The 24,281-nt window shown below is 55.8% G+C and overlaps 2 protein-coding genes across 2 annotated transcripts; both read left to right on the forward strand.

The window, feature by feature from the left end:
- The first annotated feature begins 3,134 nt into the window (after positions 1-3,134).
- Positions 3,135-14,040, forward strand: LOC104641465 (hippocampus abundant transcript 1 protein). Its single transcript, XM_075736335.1, has 12 exons — positions 3,135-3,359; positions 6,075-6,170; positions 7,159-7,221; positions 8,343-8,470; positions 8,923-9,037; positions 9,594-9,812; positions 10,529-10,642; positions 11,116-11,187; positions 11,573-11,685; positions 11,853-11,950; positions 12,473-12,639; positions 12,728-14,040. Exons 1-12 carry the CDS (start codon positions 3,276-3,278, stop codon positions 12,935-12,937), a joined length of 1,479 nt encoding a protein of 492 aa, XP_075592450.1. The 5' UTR covers positions 3,135-3,275; the 3' UTR covers positions 12,938-14,040.
- Positions 14,041-20,516: 6,476 nt separating this feature from the next.
- Positions 20,517-24,059, forward strand: MADCAM1 (mucosal vascular addressin cell adhesion molecule 1). Its single transcript, XM_075776681.1, has 5 exons — positions 20,517-20,918; positions 21,412-21,678; positions 21,808-22,122; positions 22,488-23,150; positions 23,278-24,059. Exons 1-5 carry the CDS (start codon positions 20,525-20,527, stop codon positions 23,400-23,402), a joined length of 1,764 nt encoding a protein of 587 aa, XP_075632796.1. The 5' UTR covers positions 20,517-20,524; the 3' UTR covers positions 23,403-24,059.
- Positions 24,060-24,281: the final 222 nt, after the last annotated feature.

Consider the following 24,281-nt stretch of genomic DNA (forward strand, 5'->3'; position numbering starts at 1 on the left):
TGCCAGCCCTGTCCCTACGAGGCGATGGGGCGATGCTCCCCAGCTGCCCAGCGTGGCTCTGGCAGAGCCAGGGACCAAGCCCGGAGCCGCCTCTGCATTTTGGGTTCACCCTCTGCCCTCGTGTTTCCAGGGCTTTGGGGCAGGTGCCGACCCCCACCCTGGCCTGGCTCCAGGCTGGCTGGATGCAGAACGGCGACGGGCCGCGGGGCGAGGAGGCCCACAGCCGAAACCCACCTCCCTGGCCTAGGACGGGGCCCGTAGCCGCTCCGCTCCGCTGGTGCCCCAGCAACCCTCGCCTTTCCCCAGCCCACCCCAGCTCTGCATCCCCTCCGGTCCCAAAGTCATCGTAATGCTGGGGCCCCGTCCCCGCGGTGCCAGCAGAGCAGACACGCGTGGCTCCAGCTTCCCGCAGAGCCTCCTCGACCGGGTGGAAACGGCCCCACTCCCCCGCCTGCCGAGGATGCTCTTTGCAGAGGGGCGAGGGAGGTGATGCTGCCGTGCAGCCGGGTGGGAGCTCTCCCCCCGCCGTGCCGGCCGGCACAAACAGAACCGGAGCCTCCCTGGAGGCCGGCCGTGCCCTGGGCAACGCGCAGCCGCCTTTGTCTTGCCTTCTGCTCGCTGTCTCCTGCTCCCTGGCAGGTGATGGGGTGAAAGCCAGTAATTGCTCTAAGTGCGATCAATAAATCAAGGTAATAGAATTACATTTGCTGTTGCCATATTAGGAACCGCTTCTCTGCTCTCTCCTCTCTCCACCCTGGTTGGTTTTGGTTTTAAACTGCTGCAGAGTGCTGGAACGAGTCAGGCTCCTCTGTGCTCTCGAGGTGGCTCCAGCAGGGACTCAGGTCCCTGCTCGGTGCGGGCGGCTCTGGGCGCACGTCCCCAGAGCTGAGGGTCGGCCTGAGGGAAGGCGCCAGGTCTCTGTGGAGGTCACGGGTGTTTTACCCCATGCCACGTGCAGAGCGCTTTGGGGACCGAAGGGACCCCGTGGTGTGGGGACGGACCCGCTGCCCTGGGCGCAGAGCAGCAGCCCCCACCGGCCCCGTGCCCACCGCTGCCCTCGGATGCCGGCCAGGGGCTGGAGCAGCAGCGCATCTGCCCGCAGCCCTGGGGAGACGGAGCAGCTCTCCTCTCCTGCACAACTCCCTGGTGGCCAGGGAATTATTTTCATCTCATTTGCAGCCGGTCTCAGGCTCTGGAGAGCTAGCTTCACCTCAAGGGCTCTCCCTTGGCTGCTTTTCATCATTACTTAAAGGCAAGTTGGATCGCAGCCCCAGGCACTCCGTGGGCACCCGCAGCGTGTCATCACCCCACCGCTCTGCAGGGCAACGTCCTGCCCCACCGCCAGACCCTCCGTGCTCTCCCGGTCACCACCACATGCACACAGTGCCCGGCCGCCCCACAGACCTCAGACCAAGCGATGCTGCCGGGGCGGCCGACACCAGCGGGGGGGGGGGGGGGGGAGAGCAGGGCTGGCCCCCAGTAGCACCCGGTTTGCATAACTTTTCTAAACTACACCTAATTAACCTCCTTACACCTCTGGCACTGCATGAGGGGACTCAACATTTGAGCGCTCCCCAATACATGAAGGATTAATTAGGAAGAACCCGTGTGCTGCCAAGCGCAGGAGCGGCCAGCCAGTGGTGCCAAGCCTCTCCGGGCCCCGCTGCCCCCTCCCCAGCTCCCCTTGGTGCCAGGCTCAGGGAAAGGGCCGGGATCCTCCCTGGAAGGCACCCGGCAGTAACTGCAGCCAGCCGGGACGCCGGGGCTCCGGCAGAGCCACTAGCCCGGCACTGAGCAGGGCTGCGGCGGCGCAGGGACGACCCTGCGGCAGCCTCCCGTGCCGCCAGCCCCCGGGCAGCCCTCCCGCCCCGGCCCAGCTCCCGCAGAGGCAGCAGCGCTGTGGCCGGGCGACAAGACGGACCTGCCCTTCACCCTCCGTCCACCGGAGCAGCTGGGACCTCAAACCTGGCAAAAATAAACCCTGTGGGGAGCGGCGACAGCCCCGTCCCAAGGCAGAGGCGGCTGGGTCGGAGGGCAGGGGCTCGGCACAAGCCCGGGTTCATTTCGGATGCGTTGTGGAAACCAGAAACGCCAACGCTTCTGAAGGCCGGACCACGGGAGGGCTCAGGCTGCAGCAGCAGGACAACTCCAGGCGGGAAGGGCAGCGGTGAGCGGGGCCCGCAGCCTCCCGAGCAGCCCCAGCAGCGGGGCCGTTCGCCGCGGGGGCCGCAGGATGTGGAGACCGGGCTGCTGCCGAGCGGGACAAACCGAGGTGACCCGTTACCGCCCATTCAGCCGTTACAGGCAGGGAGCAGGGCCCTGGCCCGGCCGCCGCACGGGCACAGAGCAGGCCCCGCACCCGCCTGTCCCCCCCCCCCCCGCCCGGTGCCCTGCCTCCGCCGTGCCGGCGTCCCGGGGGTACCCTCGGCTGAAACCGGACAGGCGGGAAGGCGGCCGGGCCCGGAGGAGGGCAAACTCGCACCCTGCCTCAGCTGCACCGGGGCCGCCGCGCACAGGAGCAGCTGCTCGGCCCCGCGCCGGGGCCCGGGGACAGACACCCGCTCCGCTCCCCCCCCCCCGGCAGCCTCCGCTGTCGGCCCGTCTGGCCGGGTCAGGTCAGGTCAGGTCAGGTGCCGTTAATGCGGGGACGGGGCAGCAGCCGATCTACTCCGGAGCGGACCCGCCGCGGTCCTCGCTCCCCGCCAGTCTCCCCGGGCCGCTGCCGGGGCCGGTATCACCGCCCTGGGGGGGGGGAGGACCCGAGAGGACCGGCACGTCCCGGCACGCCCCGCGCTCCGCCGCGGCGGCCCTGACAGGAGCGGCCCCGCCCACCGCGTCCCGTCGTGCCTTGCGCCGCCCCGGCAGGTGCCGTGACGTCACAGCACCGCCCTCTCACGGCGGCACGACGCCGCTCGCCCGCGCTCTCTCCCCCCCCCCCCTTCCCGCCAATCAGAGACCAGCTCGGCTGACCAGGAAGAGACAGAGCAGCCAATGAAGCGCGCGGAGCAGGGCGCCGGAAATGCCCGTCAACGCCGTCGTCCGGGCGACGGGGGCGGGCCGGGCCGCGGGGCGGGGCCTGCGGGCGGGCCGCCCTCCGCCGCCGCCAGCCGGGCCGCCGCCCTCGCCCCGCGGCGCCGCCCCCGCGCCCGGCAGCCCCGGGCCCGGCGCTCTCCCGCCCGGTGCGGGTCCGGGCCCGGGCTCGGCGCGGCGCGGCCCGCCGCAGGGAGGATGGGGCAGCCGCGGAGGCCGGCGAACGGCAGCGGCCCGGCGGCGCCATGACCGGCGAGAAGAAGAAGAAGAAGCGGCTCAACCGCAGCGTCCTGTTGGCCAAGAAGATCGTCATCCGGGACGGGGCCGGCGTGAGCGCGGGGGCCGTGGGAGCACGCGGGGCCTGGGGGTCCGGGAGGCCCGAGGGGCCGCGGGAGCGTGAGGGGCCGGGGGCGGCCGGGGGCTGAGCGGCACCGGGGGGTGGGCTGGAGCGCGGGGCCGGGGCCGGGCTCCGGCTGAGGGGACCCGGCGGGAGCGTGGGTCGGGGCTGGGGGCTGCGGCGTGGGAGCCCTGGGGCGGGCGGGTGCGCGGCTGTGGAGCGGGGCCTTGGGGGCCCGGGCTGGGCGGGGGGCACGGTGGAACGGCAGTACGGGACGTGAGGGGCACGGCAGCCGGTGCGGGGCCTGGGCCGGGCAGGGCAGGGCAGGGGGGCGAGTGCCGGGGTCCGGCGGGAGCTGGGGCACGGGGAGGTGAGGTCGCACCCGGTGAGACCCTTCTCCCATCCCGTCCCTCCCCAGGGACACCGAGCCACAGGCAGGGCCCCAGCCGCTGTGCCGGGCTCTGGAGCGGTGCTGCGGCTGCCCCGGGTGTGCTGGCAGCTCCGGTGCCTGCTGACGGCCCCGCTGCCCTGGGCTCCCCAAGTGTGGAAGAGCGCGGCTCTGCCCTCGTTCAGTGGCGTGAGGCTGTCGTTCTCCAGACAGGCTTCTCCATCCGTTTCACTAGGCGTGAGATGTCAACACTGACGTTTAATATTCACTTTGAGGATGACAGGCTACCTTCAAACCTGTGTTAAATATTTACCTCTTTTGAGAGGAGTTCTTTGCTGTGGGAGAGGAACAGCGCTGTGGAGGCTCCACATAGTGCGGGCGACAGCGTCGTGCCTGTACAGAGACAGCTTTGAAGTGGGCGCACCTGAGCTTAAGATGGTTGCAAGCTCTTTCCCTCTGGGCTTGCTCTCTTGAGAGACAGTAGTGCTGGTTGTGAGGCGCTGGCCTGTCCCCCCGGCCTCTTTCTGCATCTTCTTACTTTGTTTTGTAGCATCTTTATATTTTGCGGTAACAGGCGTGCATCCTCTAGAGCAGTGGTTCGATGGGGTGACCGCGTATCCTAAATTGTTTAAGGAGTCTAACGCAATAATTGACGAGTGGAAGGAGTGACGGTAAGCTGCGAACAGGTTGGATCTGGACCTAGTCTGTCAAGAGAGATTGAGTGTTAATTTTGTTGCAGTCAAGTGGTAGAAACGTGTAACTGCTTGAGAGGATAGAAAGGGGGATGATGAAGGGAAGAGGAGAGGGCTGCTCTGTGGAGCGCAAGGTGGGTAATGATAGCTGTACTCTTAATTACTGGCTCCGTGCCGCCTTGGGCCTTCTCCCTCTGCTGCAAAACATTCTCTCATTTGCGTGCAATAAAGCTGACGCCTTTTAATGACCGTGTTCCCCTTGGGTAGGGTGCTTCTTATGTTGATTTGGTTTTTAAGCAGATTTAGCCTGTCTGTGGGAGACGGTTCTAATAGACTCTGTGAACGTAAACAACACTTCAGCAGAATAATGTCTCTTGCTGCCTTCTCGTATTTCAAATAACTCACAGCTGCATTAGTTAGCTGAAGCGCAGTGTTATTCTGTCAAAACCTGAGAGGATGTGACTGGGTAAAAGATTGCTCTTCACGTGCCAAGTTTCTTGAATTCTTGTCCCTGAGAGTCTGTCAGGAGTGAATGCTGGAGGCAGGGTGCTGATACAGATACAAATCATTTCATGCACCAAAGATGTATCTCAAGAGCACAGTGGATTGCCCATGGATTTGAGGTTTCCCATACCAAATCCAATATCGCTTTGAGTTTGAGATTTGTGCAGTTGATGGGAGTTTTTTGTTTGTTTTTTTTTTTTAACTTCCGGATACTCTTCAAGCCGTTAGAAGCTGTCTAAATTGCTGGGATTGCAGACATTTCGGGTGGTTCTATTAATAATGTATCAGTGCTGGACTGGACTTCTTGGTGAGGTCAGATCATGTGGTTTGCTAATGTAAGAAATGGGCTCCTGTGGAAAAGCACATTGTGCTACTGAACGTTTGGCCTGTGCAGTTCCCTGATGTAATTCAGCTGAAACTTGTGTGCTTTTGTCCTCTTCGTTGTGATTTGTTTTCCTTGTGAGCTCGTGACTTTGCAGGTGTGTCCTGGGCTAGCAGCTGAGGTCTGGCACTTGGAAAAGTGACAGAACAAATGCCGCCCTGAGAGAGCCATGACAAATCTTTAAGGAAAGAAAGATAAGCAAGGCCTTGAGATGTGTTGTGTTTTGTTGGGGTTTTTTTGTTTTTTTTTTTTTTTTTTTTTTTTTTTTTTTTTTTTTTAACAGCTGATCTAAGGACTGTGCCTTTCCCACCATGCTGGGTAGATGGAGTCGGTGCTGAGGAGTCAAATTGCCTTCCCAAACTCCCAGAGTCTCTTCTGGGGCGTTGCACGTACTGCTGTGAAAATATTCAGAGAATTGAGACATTTCATTTCAAAGTCCTTAAGGCAAGGATTTGAAAGGATGATATGGTTGGCCATGTTTAGAGAAAGTGTAGTGGTATCAAAGATATTAGTGCTTGGAGAAAAAAATGGAAAACATTTAGCTTTGTAGGAGAGGCACGTGTTGTAGTCCCCGGATGGAGAGATGCTGTGGCTTGTACTCACCTGCACTAGACAGCAGTGAATCACCTCGAGACTGGCTTCGGTCAGAGTTGACGTTTTAACGTCCAACCACACGTCTCAAATCTGTCGCAGATCAAGATACGCGTAGGTTTTTTTTACTTACGGAGCTCTGTTTTGCAGCGACAGGGGATTGGAGAGCCCAGCGTGTACCACGCAGTGGTGGTCATTTTCCTGGAGTTCTTTGCCTGGGGGCTGCTGACCACGCCGATGCTAACGGTGAGTAAGTCTCCCTGGGAATCATACTGGCTCTTGTAGACTAGAGTTGACCTCGGGCTGGCGAGGGTAAAGACCTTAACATAGGCCTTGGGAGGATAGGAGGTAGAAACCAAGGTGTAATGGTTTGTACCTGATTTTTTTTTTGCGTGAATAAGCTGGAGCTGTAGTAATTATTTATGGAGCGGGGCAATTATTTTTTTTAATTATTGTAGCTTAACTTGGAGCAAAGCATGAGTTCGATTTTTGAAAGCTTTTGGAGGATTTCAGGAAAGCAGGAGTCAAAGACCTGACCTGAAATTACTAGAATTTACTGATAGTTCACAGAAGTTAAGGGCAGAGGGATAGCTTTATTAAAGAAACTTAAAATCTCATCTCAGATACTTGCCTTTAGTTAAGGAGCTGTCGACTTCCAGTTTGGCAACTTCAGGAAGAATTCTCAGCTTTTTACATTCATTTTCTGGTGGTGGTATGCCAGCTCACATTGAAGTCTAATGTGTCATGCATGTTTTTGACTTGATTTCTGATATCTAGGTAACTGCACAAAGGGAGTCTCTTTTTTTTTTTTAATGCAAAGGCATTTAGAAATATAGCGTTAGCTTAGTAATATGAAATGCAAATCAAACATATCAACAGTACAAAAAGGGTGAGAGAACAGCAGAAAAGTTACATGGTTGCATGAAGTAAAACCAGAGGGAAATCAGATAGTGCAGAGATGGAGAAAGGCATGTTTCCGAGTATCTTAGCCTTACCCAAGCCTGCTGGAATAATTTACAGACTTGGGAAGTATTAAAGAAAGTGGCTGCCCGTGTTGGAGAGGGGAGGTAGAGCTCCTCACGTGGGTACAGCAGGGCATTGGCGGTAATTTGCCCATTTTCCCCATTGTGCTCCTCCAGGCATCTAGCTGTCAGGTGCTGGCAGAAATAAATGGAGATCTTGCAAAAGTTAATGGCTCTGGTTTTGGGGGTTTTTTGGGGTTTTTTTCCTCTAGGTGTTACACCAGACTTTTCCTCAGCATACGTTCTTGATGAATGGCCTGATTCATGGAGTCAAGGTAAGGAATATTCCTTCCAGGCTTTCATTTGAATCTGCAATCAGTGCAAGAGGTGGCAAGCCATTGTAATCCGTGTTATTTGCTGATGTCAACCAGTACGTGACAGATAAGCGTTCGTACTTCAGTTTGGGTTGGTCATTGGGAAACCTAATGCAAAATGAAGAATTGAGAGAGCACAGGAATCGGGTAGCTTGTGCAGTTGGTTTTACTGAGCAGCATTAACAACGTGCAGCTTGTCATCGGGCATTTGGGGCTATAACAGCTGTGTGTTTCAGCTGAAAATAGTCTAAATCAGCGTGAGATCAGCCCTGTAACCATATTCTGGAGCGCAACAAAATAAAAAAATCAATGGCATCTGAACTTATCAGTAACAGAAGTTGAAACTAAGCGGGCCTCAGCAGGCTCTCCTCAGATAGAAGGTCGGGACTATGCTGCGGCACAGTGAGTTTGGTCTTAGACCAGCATTCCTAGAGCAGAATTGGAGGCAACTGTAGTGAACAAGCAATAGCCGTGTGTTCTGACTTGGGACTCCGGCAAAACAGATTGTTAGGCCCTGGCTCTGGCAAGAGGATCTCAAAAAATGGCCCCAGAGAGGTTTGCTTTGATGCGAGTTGGGCACTCCCGTGTACACTTAAGGGCTCTTCCCCACCCGTCCCAGGTTTGAAAGGCCTTGAACAATTTTATTTGTGCTTAATGGCCTTGGCATCTCATCGGGTCTCTCTTGTCTCCATCTAAAAGAGAAAGCTTTCCCTGGAACTGCAGCAGATGTTAATGTGATGGAACTGTGCCAGCATCTTTTTAGGTACTGGCAGGGTAACTCCCCGCCGCACAGGCATGCCTGGGAAGACCACAGCTGCCAGCTGAGCAGTCGTGGAGAACGGGAAGTAATTGGAGTGTTTAGCAGCTCCTAGCTGGTTGAGGATTATTTTTTTTCCCCTCCCTAAAAGGATGTGAGCAGTTTAACAAACTGTTGTTTTGGTAGCGCCGCCTGCTCGTAGAAAATAGGAATGGGTTGTCTCCTCGTATTCTTGTCTTTAGATGATGTTGTCAAAAGCTCTTGCTATTGACAATCAGAATTTGACTGAGGGGTTTCTCTCTGTCATCCTGTCTGTCTGTCTTAGGGTCTGCTTTCTTTTCTAAGTGCCCCACTGATTGGTGCTCTCTCTGATGTCTGGGGCAGGAAATCCTTCCTCCTCCTCACTGTCTTCTTCACGTGTGCGCCAATTCCCCTTATGAAGATCAGTCCGTGGTGAGTTTACTCCTGTTAGAACCAAGGGATTCTGAGGAGATGAACGAGTGTGGGGCTGAGCAATGGGGGACTTGCGGGTGTTGCATTTGAGGAGGAGATGGAAGAGTGCATTCAGTGGAGAAGGACGCTCAGCCTAGAGACTAATTCACTTGTCTGGTTCTACTGGAGGGTTCAATGTCAGGAAGAAACAGTCTGTCTTTCCTCTCCTGGTGCCTATTCTCCTGATAGGTGCGTTATCGCTATTAGGGCATGTCGATGTTTCCTTCCAGTGCGTGCGGGGAAAATAAGTGATAAAATTCCATGGGCCACCAGAGTGAAGCTCGCTGGGAGTGCTTTCTGGTGCAATGAAGTAGGATGGACTGAAGGAAGAATAAGGGAGAGATTCTAATTCAGCAGCTGTGGACCACTGTGTGGTTGCTCTCTAACTCTGCCTTTGGCAATGCCTGTTTCAGGTGGTATTTTGCTGTCATTTCCATGTCTGGAGTCTTTGCTGTCACCTTTTCTGTGATTTTTGCCTATGTTGCCGATATCACACAGGAGCATGAACGCAGCACGGCGTATGGCTTGGTAAGGAGCTGAATAACTGGCTTGTCTCTTAAAAGAAATATTTGGGGCTTTGCAGGTAGGAGGGGTATCAAATGAGAGTGGGAGATGTATTGACAAGCCTGAGGACAGTGAAAAGATGAAATGTGCTTCACTAATAATACAGTCTCCCTGCTCTTCTGTTCTGTGTGATTTAGCACCGAGGGAGAGGGTTAATTTCTGTGTGATCTGAATACCGGCTGTATTGTTGCTTAACCTTTAAACCAGCCTGGTCTGCGAGCTGCTTCGCACCGGGAAGGGGGCAGGCTGTGATGCTGGCGTGCATACAAGTAGCCTGTGGTCGTGCCCGTTCTATAGGGTTACTGAAAGTATCGTATGTGAATTGTTAGGGTAGCTTTAATTTCCCTTTGCTAGAACTTAGTCTAGATTGCACCAAGAGAACATGTCATCTTTCTGTCTACAGGAGTCTCTGTTTGCCTGGATTATCTCATCAAAGATGGCAAAACTAGTGCCTTGGGTTGCTCTGGAGGAGCAATAGGCTCTAGGAAGAAGAGGCTGTATTAATGTTTTATGCTTCCAGGTGTCAGCCACGTTTGCTGCTAGTCTGGTCACAAGCCCCGCAATTGGTGCATACCTTTCCCAAGCCTACGGCGATACCTTGGTGGTTGTGCTAGCTTCAGGTGTTGCTTTACTGGATATTGGTTTCATCCTGCTAGCTGTGCCAGAGTCTCTGCCAGAAGAGATGCGCCCGGTCTCTTGGGGAGCTCCAATCTCTTGGGAACAAGCAGACCCATTCGCTGTAAGTAATCTTGCTGCTGTTTTTCCACATGCTAGTAAAGCTTATATTTGCTTTAGTTCTGCTAATTTCTCTCAAAAGGAAGATGCGTTCCTCAAATAGTGGAGGATGCGAGGCTTAGATTAACCCCATTGAAGGTACAGTGTTCAACTGACGGCAGACTGCACGTACCTAAAGCTGCCTGGCAGCTTCTAACTGATGTCATGGAGCTACAAACCATCTAAAAGCAGCTCCAGATGTCCTGAAGCGAGAGCATCTCTTGGTGGAAATGTGCTGGTTGTTTGACTGTAAATTCCATCACTTAGCAATAGTACCGCGTCAGGAGAAGTTTTTGTGTTCCTGGCTTCTCAGGACCTTTGCTCATGGTGATGAGCTTTGCACAGTTTCACCTCACCTTTGCTTGCTAGGAAGGTTATTTTGGCTGTCGGAGGAAAAAACAATTCTGATGACAAGCACTTGACTGTAAATCGGAGAAACTGAAAAGTAAAAGTTCCTCATTCAAGGGTGTGAGTTGATGCAATTGTGCACCTGGTCTGGTGTGTTGTGGCAGTGTTCGCATCTTCCTCTGAAATGCTGGTTTCATTCAAGCAGTCGCTTCTTAGGTAGAAGATGGTGACTTAAGCACTTGTTTTTGCCACCTCTGTACCTGGAGAATATTTAATGATATTAACTCATTTTTTTAAAAACAATAATTCATTCCCCACCTTGCTTCCCTACAGTCCTTGCGGAAAGTGGGTCAGGATTCTACAGTGCTGCTCATCTGTATCACCGTTTTTCTCTCCTACCTTCCTGAAGCTGGCCAGTACTCCAGCTTTTTCCTGTACCTGCGACAGGTCAGTCTCTTGCGATGGGGGAAGGCTCCGAATGCAGGAAATCCCAGCCTGCAAATATTATCTTAGTTGCATGTCCTGAGGAAGCTAATCTTGGCCAATAGCTTAGTGAGGTTGAAGCTGTAAGAAATAGTCATTTGTTCCAGCTTTCCCAAAAAATGTGGGAGGCTGGCGACCACTCTGTAGGCATTGCCAGGACCTGTGCTTAGCTTCCTGCTGATGGTCTGCCTGTCCATCCTGCCCATGCCGCTTCCAGGCATTTGAGGTGAGCCCAGGGATTTAAAGCTGTTGCTTCAGCCAGATGAAAATCTTCCATTTTATTCCTGTGGCAGCAGGGACGTAGTGGAAGGTACGGTTGATTAATGTTTAAGTACCTGAGAAGCAATGTCAGTAAACATTTGTGACGCTGATGGAGTGGCTTTTCTCGTGTGCTACGAATCTCTTGCCTGAAAAATCCCTTTTTGGTGTTTTCACAGGTCATTGGTTTTTCCTCGGAGACGGTGGCAGCCTTTATTGGTGTAGTTGGAATTCTTTCTATACTGGCTCAGGTGAGAAGCAATTTCTGGCTTGGCTCCAGCAGTCTGGTTATAAGAATGTCCAGAATTTCTGATAATTGGGGCTGGTGGCTCTGTGGCCACACCGTGCACGGCTACCTGCGGTCCCTCTTTCTTACCTTTTGAATGTAGCTGTTGTTTGTTGAGTAACAAACTGTGGTAACTGTGGGGTGGCCCTGTGCCGCTCTGTGAAACTCCACAGATCGTGCTCTGATTGCCGTGGACTGGGATGTGCTGGTTTCTAACACAACGTTACGAGAGCAGAGGAGTGCACCTACATGATTGCCAGTCTCACAGCAGCATGGGTTCCCCCAAATTCCCGTCCTCTTGTCTTCCAGTGCTGTCGCCTTTCTTTGAAAGCGCCTGTTTTTCTTTCCAGACAGTAGTGTTGGGAATTCTCATGCGTTCGATAGGAAATAAAAATACCATCCTGTTGGGACTGGGCTTCCAGATCCTGCAGCTTGCCTGGTACGGCTTCGGATCACAGCCTTGGTAAGAGTTGGCCCACGTTTGTCTCGTGCTGTCGGCAGGTTTCTCCCTCCGCGGTGGCTCTGCGGCAGCTGCCTGTCCCCTGCAGAGGGAGATCCTGCCCTGCCACAGTGCTAGTCTGCGATGTTCCTCGGCATCCTGCCTCCTAACTGCTGCCTCTTTCCCCCAAGGATGATGTGGGCAGCAGGAGCTGTGGCTGCCATGTCTAGCATCACCTTCCCAGCCATCAGTGCCATGGTGTCCAGGAATGCGGACCCTGACCAACAGGGTGAGTCGCTGGGACGTTTGTCCAAGGGGCGAGTTTGTCCCAGCACATTCGAATTCTCAGCATTGGTGGTGGAGGGGCGGGCAGGAACATCTGTCGCTTTGGTAGTATTGACACGCTTGTCTTTGACCAAAGCTGGTGTTTTGGGAGAGAATTCTCGAGTTGTGCACATAGGTGTTCAGTGTTGGCTGGCTGAGGTAGAGAGGAGACTGCTGCTTAACGGTTTGCCTGCTTCATGGTTGGACCCTGAGTCCTCGGACTTGGCTGCCTTAAATCCCAGTTCAGTTGGAAATTGTTGCTCGATATGCTCGTTTTATTCGCCAAAGTAGCAAGCCTGGCATTACTGACCTTTGTAAAACCTGATACTGAGCGAAGCTGATCATCAGCTAGCCACTTCGTCTGCAGAGTGCGTGTCAGTCCAGATCTGAATGATTCATCCTGTCTTTAAATACGTAAGCATCCTTGAATAACGCAAGTTTCTTCAGAAGCTGTGAGCCTGTCTTCCTTCCATCACTCTGTCCCCAGGTGTGGTGCAGGGGATGATCACTGGGATTCGGGGTCTGTGTAACGGCCTGGGGCCGGCGCTCTATGGCTTTGTCTTCTATCTCTTCCACGTGGAGTTGAATGAAATGGCTGAGGTGGAAACGCTGGGTAAGGCCTCCAAACCCAACATGGCCAACCCTACAGATGAGGTAAGCTGTTCAGCTTTACCACTCCATTTTCTGGGCTGCTGCCGCCCTTGCACTTGAGCGTTAATTGTTCTTCTGTTTTGCCCTACAGAGCAGCATTATCCCAGGGCCTCCGTTCCTGTTTGGGGCTTGTTCTGTCCTGCTGTCGCTCCTGGTGGCCTTGTTCATCCCAGAGCACAACCTCGCGCTGAGATCGGGTGGCCACAAGAAGCACAGTAACGGAGCCCAGACCCACACCCACAGCCCGCAGGCTGGAGGGTCGGACGGGAAGGAGCCCCTGCTCGAGGACAGCAGCGTATGAGGTTGGGGGAGAAGGACCTGGCTTGCGTCTCACCTCCAGATCAAGGATGGACTGAGCCAGTGGGAGACTAGGCAGAGAGGGTGGGGGGAGAGGAGGAATGAGGTGACAGACTGTACCACTAACAGCTACTGAGAAGGGACGGGGTTTCCCTTCAAGCCAAATATATCCAGCTGGTGCAAAAATGGAATTGTATCACCTGGTGCTGGTGGAAGGGGGAGATGCTGAACTGCTCCACGTGAAGGGATAGTTCTTTAGAGCAAACCTGCCCTTGTACGTGAATACTGAACTTCATGGTGTGACCTGCCAAATACTCAACTCGCCAGTGAAAAATTAAGGAGCTAGCGTTGTCTTTGTTCTAATGTGAACTGAGTTACCAGCCAGAATAAAACAAGGCATCTGTTACGTGCCCCGTCCCCTTACATAATTGGTACTTGCTGCTGATCCCGTCGCAGCTCGGGTGGCTAACCTCGGCCCGGGGAGAGGCTTGGCAGAACGTGCAGCCTGTGAGAATACACCAAGGAAAAAGCGTGTGTGTGCGTGAAGAGCAGACAGGGTGGTCAACCGAGCAGATCCTCGCTGCTTGAGGATCTGATGAATTTGCCTGTTCTGGCCCAAGTGAAACTGAGACGTGCCCCACTCCACCTCCTTCAAAAAAAAAAAAAAAATAAAAAAAAATCCAATGACTTAATGTTCTGATGAAGATCAGAAAAATTAAGAAGTTGCAGCTGACGCAAGGAGAATGGGCAGATGAGAGAAGGGCAGCTGTGTGGCTTACAAATGCTTAGATGGTCAACAACGTTTGTGTTTCTGTTTGGTTTTTCTTTCTTTGTTACACTGATGTAACATTTATCTGCTGCTACCTCCGCAGGTAGTAGGTGGCAGGATTTTTCAGAAATCCTTTTCTGGAACTTGTAAGGGTTGTGTAGAGAATACAGTTCTCTGAGAGGTTGGAGAAACAACAAAACTCTGCTAAGCACTTTGATAAAGTGTGGTTTCGTGAGAAAGGTCAGAGAAATAGCTGTTTATCTTGAGCACCTCTATAAAGCACGTTGTTTTTTCCCCAGGCTCTTGCCATCTGATATTAAAACCAGATAATGACTGTAGCTTGGGTTTTTTTTTTTTTTTTCTTTTCTCAGTGCAAAAGATCTTGATGGTGATGATTGCAATTGATTTGAACTTACAGGTTTGGATTCCATGTAGCGTTTCTGAGCCAGCTATGAAGGGTTTCATTTTGTTGAAAAATGCATTGCAGCTTCTGCTGCGGGGTTCAGCTCTGTTTAGAAAGAGCAACGGATACTTGAACTTGAGTGTTGTGAAAGAAGCTAAGACAAATGTATAGGGAACGTTTGGTTGTTTATAGATATATAGAGATACGGCAGAGGGCAGGAAACAATTGTTCTCGTTTGAGTGAGATCAGAAGTAATGGCATTGAGTAATCACTGGGGAAGTAAGGACCAAACTGGGAACACTTAAGAAATCAGTTAAGGGAATTGAGGATGCAGCAGCCAAAAATAGTCTTGTCTCAGAGCGGGGTATGTGCAGTAGCTGTCGTTCTCTGGCTGGGGTCCCTTCTCCGTGGGTTTGGGACAGGTAACCTAGGGGAGAAGGGCCAAAGGAGAGGGAGCACTGCCACTTAACACCTTGGGTCTTTGCAAATGGATAATCGTGGCTGATGCTGTGCCTGTGCAGCAGCGACTGCAAGTGCCATTTGCCTCTGGGTTTCATGGAAAACACCGACTGGACGAGCCCAGAGAGCTCAGTCCCTGATGCGCAGCCGGCAGAAGCAGGGAGAGCACCGCCCGTCCCCTGCTCTGCCCTGGCAGCACAGCTCACCCATGCCTTCAGTGCGAGGGGACGTGAGCTCGGGGGTCTTTTCAGCGTCTGACCTCTTCTGTGAGCTTGTCAGTGAGGGCTGGTTAGTGTCGGCTTTGGACAGATCGAGAGCTGCAATTTCGTGTAGGTCTCTTAAATGCCTGTCAGATATTAACGGCTTGGAACCACTGCCTGCCTAGACTGGGCTGAACTAATATAATGTCTGTTTACCAATTTTCTGGACCAGTTAGTTACTGAAGGTGGACATTTGAGTGAAATAATTTACAGTTTGTTTTGCATTAATCCGGCCTGGTACCCAAATCTGTAATCAGAACTGTAAAAGCAGATTATTGTCCGTGCAGAGGGCAGCCACACGGACTCTGAGGGTTTGCTGATGTGGATCTAATTGCAGGACTGAAGAACAGAGCTAGCAGAAACTCTTGGTGACCTGCGGTGACTCCAGTTTTCCCAAGCTCATTGTGGCAATGCTTCAAATTCCCAGACGTTATTGGGATGGTCTGTACCATGCGTGCACAGCAAGCTTCTTTCCTGAAGGAAATCCAGTCACTTAAACTTCCAGGCAGCAATCCCAACTCTGTATTGCTCACAAAAATGCCTTTTTTAGACCAGAGCTTTACCAAGTACATCTGGCGATTCATTTACTTACACTGTATTAAAATGAACTGAAGTAGGTTTGTCCCTCATACACAAATGAAGTGAAAACACCGAATTGTTACCTCGTTCACACTGAGGCACTTGGAGCTTCACGGGTAGAATATAGTGGAATGTTACAAAAAAGATGAGCATAATTTATATGATATAAAGTATATAGAGATATATTTTTTAAATTCCTTTCCTTTATTGAATAGTTTATTGAAATCGATGCGTTTCTAGTCCCATTCCCTCTCACCACTGCTGCTGCCTGTGGCGTCTCAGCCTCTCCTTCCCTTCAGACAGCAGAGCTATCCGGGCAAGCTTTCCTCCTTGATCCCCGTCCATCACGATGTGACACTCGAGTTTCCAGCGATGCCGACGTCCCCTGGTTAGTGAGTAGTGGACCTGGAGCGTTCCGGTCACTTCTTCAGCTGCCAAGCTCGGGGCCGGGCGATGCCGCAGGTTATGGCCGCATCCCCGGGCTGGTTGAAAGGCTCCATCGTGGCACAGGTTTCTTTGGCTGCCGGGGGGGGGGTCACGGTGCCGGGCGGCCACGCTGGCAAAGGGTACGCAGCAAGTGCCGTTCACAGCGCGCAGGTGACTTGTACATCGGTCCCTTGCTGTGCTGGCGCGGGGGCTGGCGCTGGGACGTGGCGTAGCCCTGAGCCTGGGCACCCGCTGTGGGTGGACCTAATCTGGGAATGGGGGCTCTGCATGGGGCAGGGCCACTCACCTGCTCCGGAGTATCTTTTCTTCCTGGCGCTGGGAGCCGGCAGGGATTCCTTCCCACCATTTTAGAGTTGCTCTCGCCTGGTTCGGTGGGGGCTCCGGCCCCAGGTAACTCCCCCCCCCCCCCCCCCCCGTCAGCATAGGGACGAGACCCCACCACCGTTCTGCCTTGAAGTGACAGAGGAGGGCTTGGGCCAAGCGGTGACAGGGCTGAAATTACCGGACCTGAATGAAGAATGTCCCATTCTGAAGGGCTGGTAATTCTGCAGCGTCCCACGGGGAGACTGGAAAATCTGTACGGAGCGTTCAGCTAGTTTTGCCAATTTTTGTTACTTTATATTCAAATGCAACTTTTTTAAAAGAGCCTTTTCTTAAAAACCCCTTGATTGTCTGCGTAGTGCCTGAGCCTGGCTGTTTAACATCAGTATTCCCAGAATTTGTCTGCAGGGACTTACAATTCAGGTCGGTAACAGCAGTGCCCCAAACATCAGGGAAAAATTGGCTTTGTTGCCCTTCTGCAGTTCCAGTACTAATGGCAGCAGTTCAAGTGAGTTTAAACTGATCTTGTCGGATTAAAAAAACTGTCCTAAACCATTGCTTTCTCTTTTGCCATTACTTTTGCAAAATAGTGACTTTTTACTTCACTGGGTTTTATTCTTTTCTCTGCACTTGAATGGCTGCTGACATCCCTGATTATCTGTAAAACGTGGGCGTGTGGCAAGCTCACGTTCACTAAGAATGGCAGTACCTCTGCTCTCAAAGTTTACTATTGCGCGCATTTCTGTATCTCTCTTTTTTAAGCTAATGATGAAATGTATTTATTTCGGTTCAGGTTGTGTTTAGAACTGGCTAATCTCACCCTCCGATGGATTATTTATTAAACTGCTGCTTTCCTGTTGTGTTGAAGTTCTCTGTCCTCGTCCTTTTCCCCGCCCGTGTTACCAGACAGCTTTTCAACCCTCCCCTTCCTTCTGCCCAGCACTCCCCTCAAGTAAATTGTGCTGAAGAGGTTGTTACAAAGAGACTACGCATCATGCCTTGTAAATTGACCTCCTGTCTCACAAGTTGTCAAGTTATTTCTACCAATTCCTTAAAAGTAAAATAATCTAGAGCAAACAGCACTTGGAACTAATTCATGTTCACCCTTGATCCTGAACCAGCTATCCAGGTTTCCACTGGAGTATTAAACCAGCAGTACCTCAACAGCTCAAACTTCTCCGGTGCTCCGGCAAAAAAACATTCCAAGCCCTGGCCCGCTGCTCGTCGCACTGGAGGGGGGCCGAGTGCTTGTGCAAGAGGAAGCGAGGCAATATTTAGGGTATCGGGCCAAGGAGGGAGCAGCAAAATGCGCTGGAGGAGCGAGCGGTCTGCCGTGTGTGGAGGGGTCCTTGTGCCGCATCCCTGGCTCCTGCCTCCTCCCCTGCTGGTTTTAGCATCCCAGACTCTCTTGTCTTTGTTTCCAGCCAGGCTTAATTTAGATCTTATCTTACTCATTTAAACACTTCATTTGGTGATTGAGGATGGTACTAAATGAACAATGTAATCACAAGAAGTATAAACACATCCAAGTCAGCTCTTGGATGGGGTCTGGTGTTTGATGGCTGATATCCCGTAATGAGCTGGAAACACAAGCCATCTATTATACAACATGTTGCCTTTTTGTATTTATTTCCTCTGGACTTGAGGTTAGTTTTATTATTTCCATCTTTGAGAAAGAACCCTCAGGTCGTCTCATTTTGCATCCCTTTGGAGAAATAGGGAAGGTATTTCAATGCCGTATGTTGTTGGCACTCCTCTCCTCGATGGGGTGGTCGTTTCGGCGGCACGTGCAGCCCAGCCTTGCTGTGATGGGGATGCTGCGGCCGTGCCGCCGGGCGAGGGGCAGAGCCAGTCTGCGGGGAGGCTCCCTAGGGTGAGAGTCCTGTGTTTTGCACCGTGCAGAAATCCTTCATCTTGTTCCAGACATCCTCATTAGCAGCTACCCCAGCCCTGTTGTTTCTGATACGGGGCGTTAGCCCGTGCTGGTGATGACAGCCTGGGGCTACACCCCAGCCCCTGGGGCTCCGGCATTGCCGGCAGCAGCGCGGGGGTATCCTGTGCGGGGGCCAGCACTCGTCCCTCTGTGGCTTGTCTCTCCTTGCTGAACTGTGTTTTTTCCTGAGAAACGCCTCTGGACTGAGCATTGCCCAGCGAGAGCCTCCTGCTCCTGCCCCTCAGGAAGGACCACGATCGGCTTCCAGGAAAAGTGTTGGGGCTTCTGATTCTTGAAAGCCGTCATTCCCTTTGCTCTGACCCAAAAGGTTTCCTGTTGGGTGGAAAACCGTCCCAGGGCCTAAGCTTGCTCTTTCCGCCCTGCGTCTGCAACCTGTTGATGTCTCCTTGCCGTGCGTCTCCGGGATGGAGGGAAGGTCCCCCCCGGGTCTGTTAGAGGAGACACCCCGAGCCGGCGGTGGAGCGGGAACTGCGGCAGGTCACTGAGCGGGGGGCGAGGGGAGCTCGGGGTCAAACCTGCGAGAGCTGCCTTGGGGTCCCGCTGCCATGCTCCTTGGAGCTTGGACGAGTCCCCTGACCCCTCTGTGAATTGGTAACGGTGCTGTCAGAGCTGGCCCTCCTGGGGTGGGAAGTTTATCAGGTTTCCATAACTCTGATTTTCTCTGTGATCCGCGTTGCGGCAGAGGCCAGGGCAGCTCCTGGGCACTTGCGGCGTCAAGTGCTCTACAAACCCCAAACCAAAGGAAATGCATCATGAGGCGATGGACTTTCTGGCAGCTATTAATCTGCTGATGACCAGTCCGGGAAAGCTTTTGTACAAGAAAGGTCTGCTCCATAAGTGCTCGACTCTGGTTCGGACACTGATTTATGAGGTTTTTCTTTTCTCACCTGAAGCATCATATTGAGGGGCACCCGGTGCTTGGGGTGCGATGCCGAGGGCTCGCAGAGAGCTGTCCCCCATGGGAACGTCAGTCTGGTCCCTGACAGCCGCGGCCGCTTTCCCCCCGGCTCACGGATGGAGGCCGCGCAGCTCCGCAGCCCCAGGCACTAGGCACGGACCTGGCAGCCGCTGCAGCCGGTGGGTGCCGAAAAGCTGGGACTGATCCTCCAGGACCTGTCAGTGTTGGTCCATCATCGCAGAAGCCCCAGCTGAAAACTGCAACCAGACCCCGGCCAAGGGCGGCTTCCAGGGCTTGGATAATTTACTTTTTTAACTGTGTTTTGCCCCTCCTGCCCCAAAAATCCCATAACAGCGAGTGTGGTCTGTGAGGACGGTATTTCCCTTCTTTAAACTCTTAGTTGGTGACATTACAAAGCAATCCTTCCCCTAATGAAGTAACTCATGGCTTGGTGCTTGCCCCCTCTGTAAACCGCTGTGGGTGTGCAGCCTGGGCAGCCCTGACCGCTCCATCACCCACGGAGGGACCGACCGACGGGGCGGCCTCGGGCATCCGAGTGGGTGGCGTGGAGCTGGGCTGTGGGACCGGGAGGTGAAACCCTGGTATCATGTGTGCGTCCTTGGGCGTCCCGGGATCGCTGCTGGGAAGAGCCCGGCCAGCGTGGGGAGCAGCCCTGGCCACAGCTTGTCCCACGCCAGGGCTGGGCCGGGGGCTTCGGCCGCCACTGTAAACTCCGGGAAGTGGCTCTGTTAACACAGGATGGAAGGAACAAAAACCCCAGAGCCGTTAATCACCCGGCTTTAGCTGAATGTGCATATTTGATGGTGGCTGTTTATAGAGCACTTCCCTTGCTCGGAGGCCTCCCAGGCTGTCAGAGGATTAATTACCTGGCCTCCTGAAAGGATGCGCGACATGCCCAGTGCCTGGAGCTGCCTCTCCTGAGAATTCTCAGATGGGAAATGGCCAGGTCCTGTGCCGAATTTCCACCCTCTGCAACAGGAGGTGCACGGCTGGGCACGTCCTCCCCCTCAGCCCTGCGGCACCTTCCCCAGCCCCGGCCGCAGCCCGGCGGGATGGGATGGGGCAGAACTGGGACCGTCTCTTCCCGGGATGCTGGGCAGGAGCAAGGAAGCGATGCCAGACCTGCCATGAGACAGGACAGGCGCTAAGGCTGTGCCAGGGCCTTGGGGCTAGATAATGTCGGGTAATCAACATCTTCCATGTAGTAACACTTTCTCCATTTATACCATAAACCTGACCCTCCCAGGAACACCCGCTTTCATCCTTGAAGACATGCTGTTCTGGGAATAAATGCTGTTTGCAGCCCTGCTGAGCAGCACTCAGCCTGGCGCTGGACACCTCCTCCCTCTGCCCTGGGGATGCGCCTTTCCAAACTCCGCGTTTCGGGGCGGTCAGGGCTTGGGGACGGGTTCCTCCCGTCATGGCGCTGCCTGGGCTGTGATGGGGGCTGCCGGTTCCCGCAGTGATCTCGGTGGGGGTGATGGGGGGGTCCCTGCAGCCGTGCGAGGACCCTTCGGGCCAAGGGCTTTCCCAGGTTTGGTGCTGCTGGCGCGGCCCTGGGTGTTGTGCAGGAGCTGACCTTGGAAGAAAATCAGAAAACCTCCCTCTGGAAATACCCCTTGAGCTGGAAGGTCCCAGAGGCCCCGGGGGCCGGGGCTCACAGGGGCGGTTCCTGCAGAGCTTAAGAAGGGCTGAGGACGGAGCTGGCAGCCAGAAGGAGACAGCCCGGCCAGCGGCATTTGCTCTCTGGAAGGAGGGAAGGAAGGAAGGAATAACCAGCCCTTACTGCTGCCCTGCCATGCTGCTGGCTCTGTGGGTGATGGAGCCGGCTCCTCTCCTCCTCCTCCTCCTCGGCTTGCTGTGGGGCTGCAGCGGTGAGTGCCGTGGGGGCCAAGAGCCATCCCGATCCCTTAACCCACCGTGCTGCCCGGCCCTGCCCGCTGCTCTCTCGCTTTGCTGCCCCGGGGTCTCCCCGCTGTTGAGCCCTGATGGCTGCCGTGTCCCACGTGCATCGTCCTGGCACTGCAGCCGGTGCTCAGAGCCGCGGAGCGTGCCGGCGTGCGAGCGACAGCGTGTGCCTGGCCTGGGTCTGCTGTCCCGCTGCCAGGACAGCAGCCATGCTGGTGAAGGATGAGAACTGGGGGGGAAGGGGTGTTTGGGCTCATTTCCCCAATAAATGGCTGGAAAGCCATCACTAACGAGCAGCGTTCCCCTGCGGTGATGGGGAGGGAGCTTATGTGGTGCCTGAGTGTGACCGTTCGCTTCTCAGCAAACAGGGGAACCAGTGCTCCGTTTGCCTTGCAAACAGCTGGGTTCTGGTGACGTTCCCTTCCCTAAACCCCACGGTTTCCTCCTTCCTCCACCCAGGGCGACCCGCTGACAAGCTGTCGGTGATGCCGCAGGAGCCGGTGGTGCGGTACGGGGGCTCGGTGCAGCTGAACTGCTCCCTGGCCTGCGCGGGGGGCACGGTGCAGTGGAAGGGGCTGGACACCAACCCGGGGATCGTCACCTCCTTCCCCACCCACAGTGTCCTGCACATCAGCAGCGCCGTGGTTGCCACGGAGGGCACCAAGATCTGCCTGGGGACCTGCCATGGGCGGCAGTACCAGCACTCTGTCTACCTGAGGGTCTACGGTAAGCATGCTCCAGCCCGTCCCTCCCCACCTCCCCGGCAAAGTCCTGCATCCCCCCAAGGGAGCCCGCTCCCTCCTGGGCAGCGGTGCCAAAAAAAATCACCGTTTGATGCTGCAATTCCTCTCTCAGCCCTCCCAGACACGCTGCAGCTGGAGGCAGAGCCCCGTGCCCTGGAGCCGGGGCAGCCTACGCGCCTGCGCTGCTCGGCCCAGCGGGTGTACCCGCTCGCAGGGCTGGTGCTCACCTGGTACCGAGGGGACCAAGCGCTGGGAGAGGCAGACTTTGATGACACGGAGACGGACGAGCAGCTGTTCAACATCGTGTCCACGCTGCCGGTGGCCGGGGAGGAGGTGGGAGAAGGAGTGGAGTTCAGGTGCGAGGTGACGCTCAGAGTGGGACAGGAGACCTTCACCCGGGTGGCATCTGTGGCGGCAAGTGCTGGGGGTGAGTGCCAGGGTGGGAGCTGGGGACCCGGGTTCATACGCTGCCCCGTCTGCTGGAGCTGACCCCCATCACCCTGTGCTGCTTGAGCTCGCTTTGCTAGAACAGGAGCAGCCCCCATTTCTGCACCGCTCCGCAAATCTCCCGTCCCCATCCCTGTCCCTGCTGCCGTGCTGGCGATGCCAGTTTGCTCCTGCTCTCTGCCTCTCCCTGCCAGGGGCCATCTGCGTTCATGGGGTGGAGGAGGACAGGGCTGTCGGGCAGTGCGGGCAGAGGGGGCTTCATCCCATGGGGGTAACGTGTACCAGAGAGGCCTCGTCCTGGCACCGAGCCGTGGTAAGGCCGCACATGACCTGCTGCATTCACAGGTGGGATGGAGCAGCCAGTGGCCACGGCCACCTCCACAGTGGTGGCTACAACAGGGAACCCCAGCACAGCCGGGCCCACGACCACCACAGCGCTGTCCCCAGAGCCGAGTGTCCCCACACGCGATCCCAGCACAGCCATGACTACCACACCGCGGGAGCCCGATGCTGAAACCATCCTGGAGCCGGCTGCTGCCACTGACCCCCCCTCCACAGAGCGCCCTGCTCTCCGGGACCTCATCGCAGCCAGTCCCACGGCACGTCTGGCCACCACCATGCTCCCTGGCCCCGGCACCGCGAGACCCCCGGCTGAGGCGCAGGGGATGCCTGTGGACAGCATCACCTTGGAGTCTCCCCCAGCGAAGAACGGGACAGGGCTGTCCGTGGGGACAGTGTCCAACTGCAGCCTGCAGATCTGGTCGCTGCCTCCCAACGGGACGCGAGGCAGGGCCCTGCGCATTGTGTGCCACGCGCGGTGCGCTGGGAACACCACCGTGCGCTGGCTGCGGACCCCCGTGGCCCTCTCGCAGTACCGGGAGGAGGCGGCAGGCAGCAGCTCTGCGCTGCAGCTGGACCATGCCGAGCCCCGGCACCAGGGCCATTACCAGTGCGTCCTGCTCGGCCACCGCTCCCAGGTGGTCAGTCTGCAGCTGACGGTCTTGGATGGTGAGTGGTGGGCTGCAGCGAGTTGTGTTAGTGCTGCGTTCGGTGCTGGGGGGTGTTATGCTCATCCCTATTTGTTGGCGTGGGCAGAGTCTGCCTGCAATTATAGGTCCTTTACGTGTCCTTGCAGATTCGTTCAGCGCAGGCCCTGCCATCGCCATGGGGACAATGGTCTCGCTGTTGGGACTGATCCTGGCCGGCATCGTGTCTCGTTGCCTGTGGAAACGATTCAGATCTCAGTACGAGCTGCCGTAGCAGTGGGAGCTGCCTAGAGGTGCCCAGAGCCTTCCGGACCAGTCATTGCTGTCACCCTTTCTGCTGCTGGCCTTACCTGGCCCCTGGGACAACGAGCAGCTGATGGAGCCCGGCCGAGCTGCCGGGGTGTGGGGTTCTGGGGAGAAGAGCAGCCCCCGCCCCAGGACGAGCGCTCTGGACCCAGAACCCTCCGAGCTGCCGCTGCTCTTCAAAGCTTTGTCCGTGCCCGAGGCCCGGGAGGCTGAGGGGGCTGTGAGGGACAAGGCTGCCCTGCGTCCTCCGAGTGCTGGGAACCGCTCTGCTCCCAGGCGCGTGGCCTGCTGCTCGGTGGGGCCCACGCCCGGTCCTGCGGGGCGGGAGAGGCTCGGGGACATGGGGACGCCCCGGCAGGGCAGCCCAAGGGGAGAGGAGCAGAGGCGCTCGCGGTGGCGGGGGACCGGGACGCTCCCGGTGCTGGATTGTGCTGGGCTGGCGCTGAGCACCGGGGTGGGGGATGGCCCTTGGGGGCTCCCGGTGCCCACACGGATGGGCGAGAGAGCGATGGAGGGGTCAGAAGCAGCCCGGGGGACGGGGGGTACATCCCCTGGGCGCGGGCGGAGAGCGGGGCCTTGGGGGGCGAGGCGGGACAGGGCGCTCCAGTAAAGGATCGTTTCATTCGAACCCTGAGCCAGTGTCCTTTCGGCTGGGGCTGGGGCGGCCTGCGGGCCCTCACCGGCCCCGGCCCCGGGCCTCTCACCGGCCCCGGGCCTCTCACCGACACCGGGCGCGGCGCCGGTCACCGGAGCGACTGCCGCGCGCTAGGTTGCTAAGGGCGGGGCACCTGCCCGGAGTAGCCATGGCGGCCAGGGAGGTTCCTTTGCCCACGCTCAAGATGGTGGC

Source organism: Balearica regulorum, chromosome 26 (assembly GCF_011004875.1).
Source record: "Balearica regulorum gibbericeps isolate bBalReg1 chromosome 26, bBalReg1.pri, whole genome shotgun sequence".
Classification (NCBI taxonomy): Eukaryota; Metazoa; Chordata; class Aves; order Gruiformes; family Gruidae; genus Balearica; species Balearica regulorum.

Bases quoted from the DNA above. Each gene is read 5' to 3' on its own strand.
- LOC104641465 (XM_075736335.1), top strand. From the start codon at position 3,276: ATGACCGGCGAGAAGAAGAAGAAGAAGCGGCTCAACCGCAGCGTCCTG. The intron at 9,813-10,528 runs GTAAGTAATCTT...GCTTCCCTACAG, and splicing joins AACAAGCAGACCCATTCGCT to TCCTTGCGGAAAGTGGGTCA. The intron at 11,686-11,852 runs GTAAGAGTTGGC...CTTTCCCCCAAG, and splicing joins GGCTTCGGATCACAGCCTTG to GATGATGTGGGCAGCAGGAG.
- MADCAM1 (XM_075776681.1), top strand. From the start codon at position 20,525: ATGGGGGGGTCCCTGCAGCCGTGCGAGGACCCTTCGGGCCAAGGGCTT. The intron at 20,919-21,411 runs GTGAGTGCCGTG...TCCTCCACCCAG, and splicing joins CTTGCTGTGGGGCTGCAGCG to GGCGACCCGCTGACAAGCTG. The intron at 22,123-22,487 runs GTGAGTGCCAGG...CTGCATTCACAG, and splicing joins TGTGGCGGCAAGTGCTGGGG to GTGGGATGGAGCAGCCAGTG.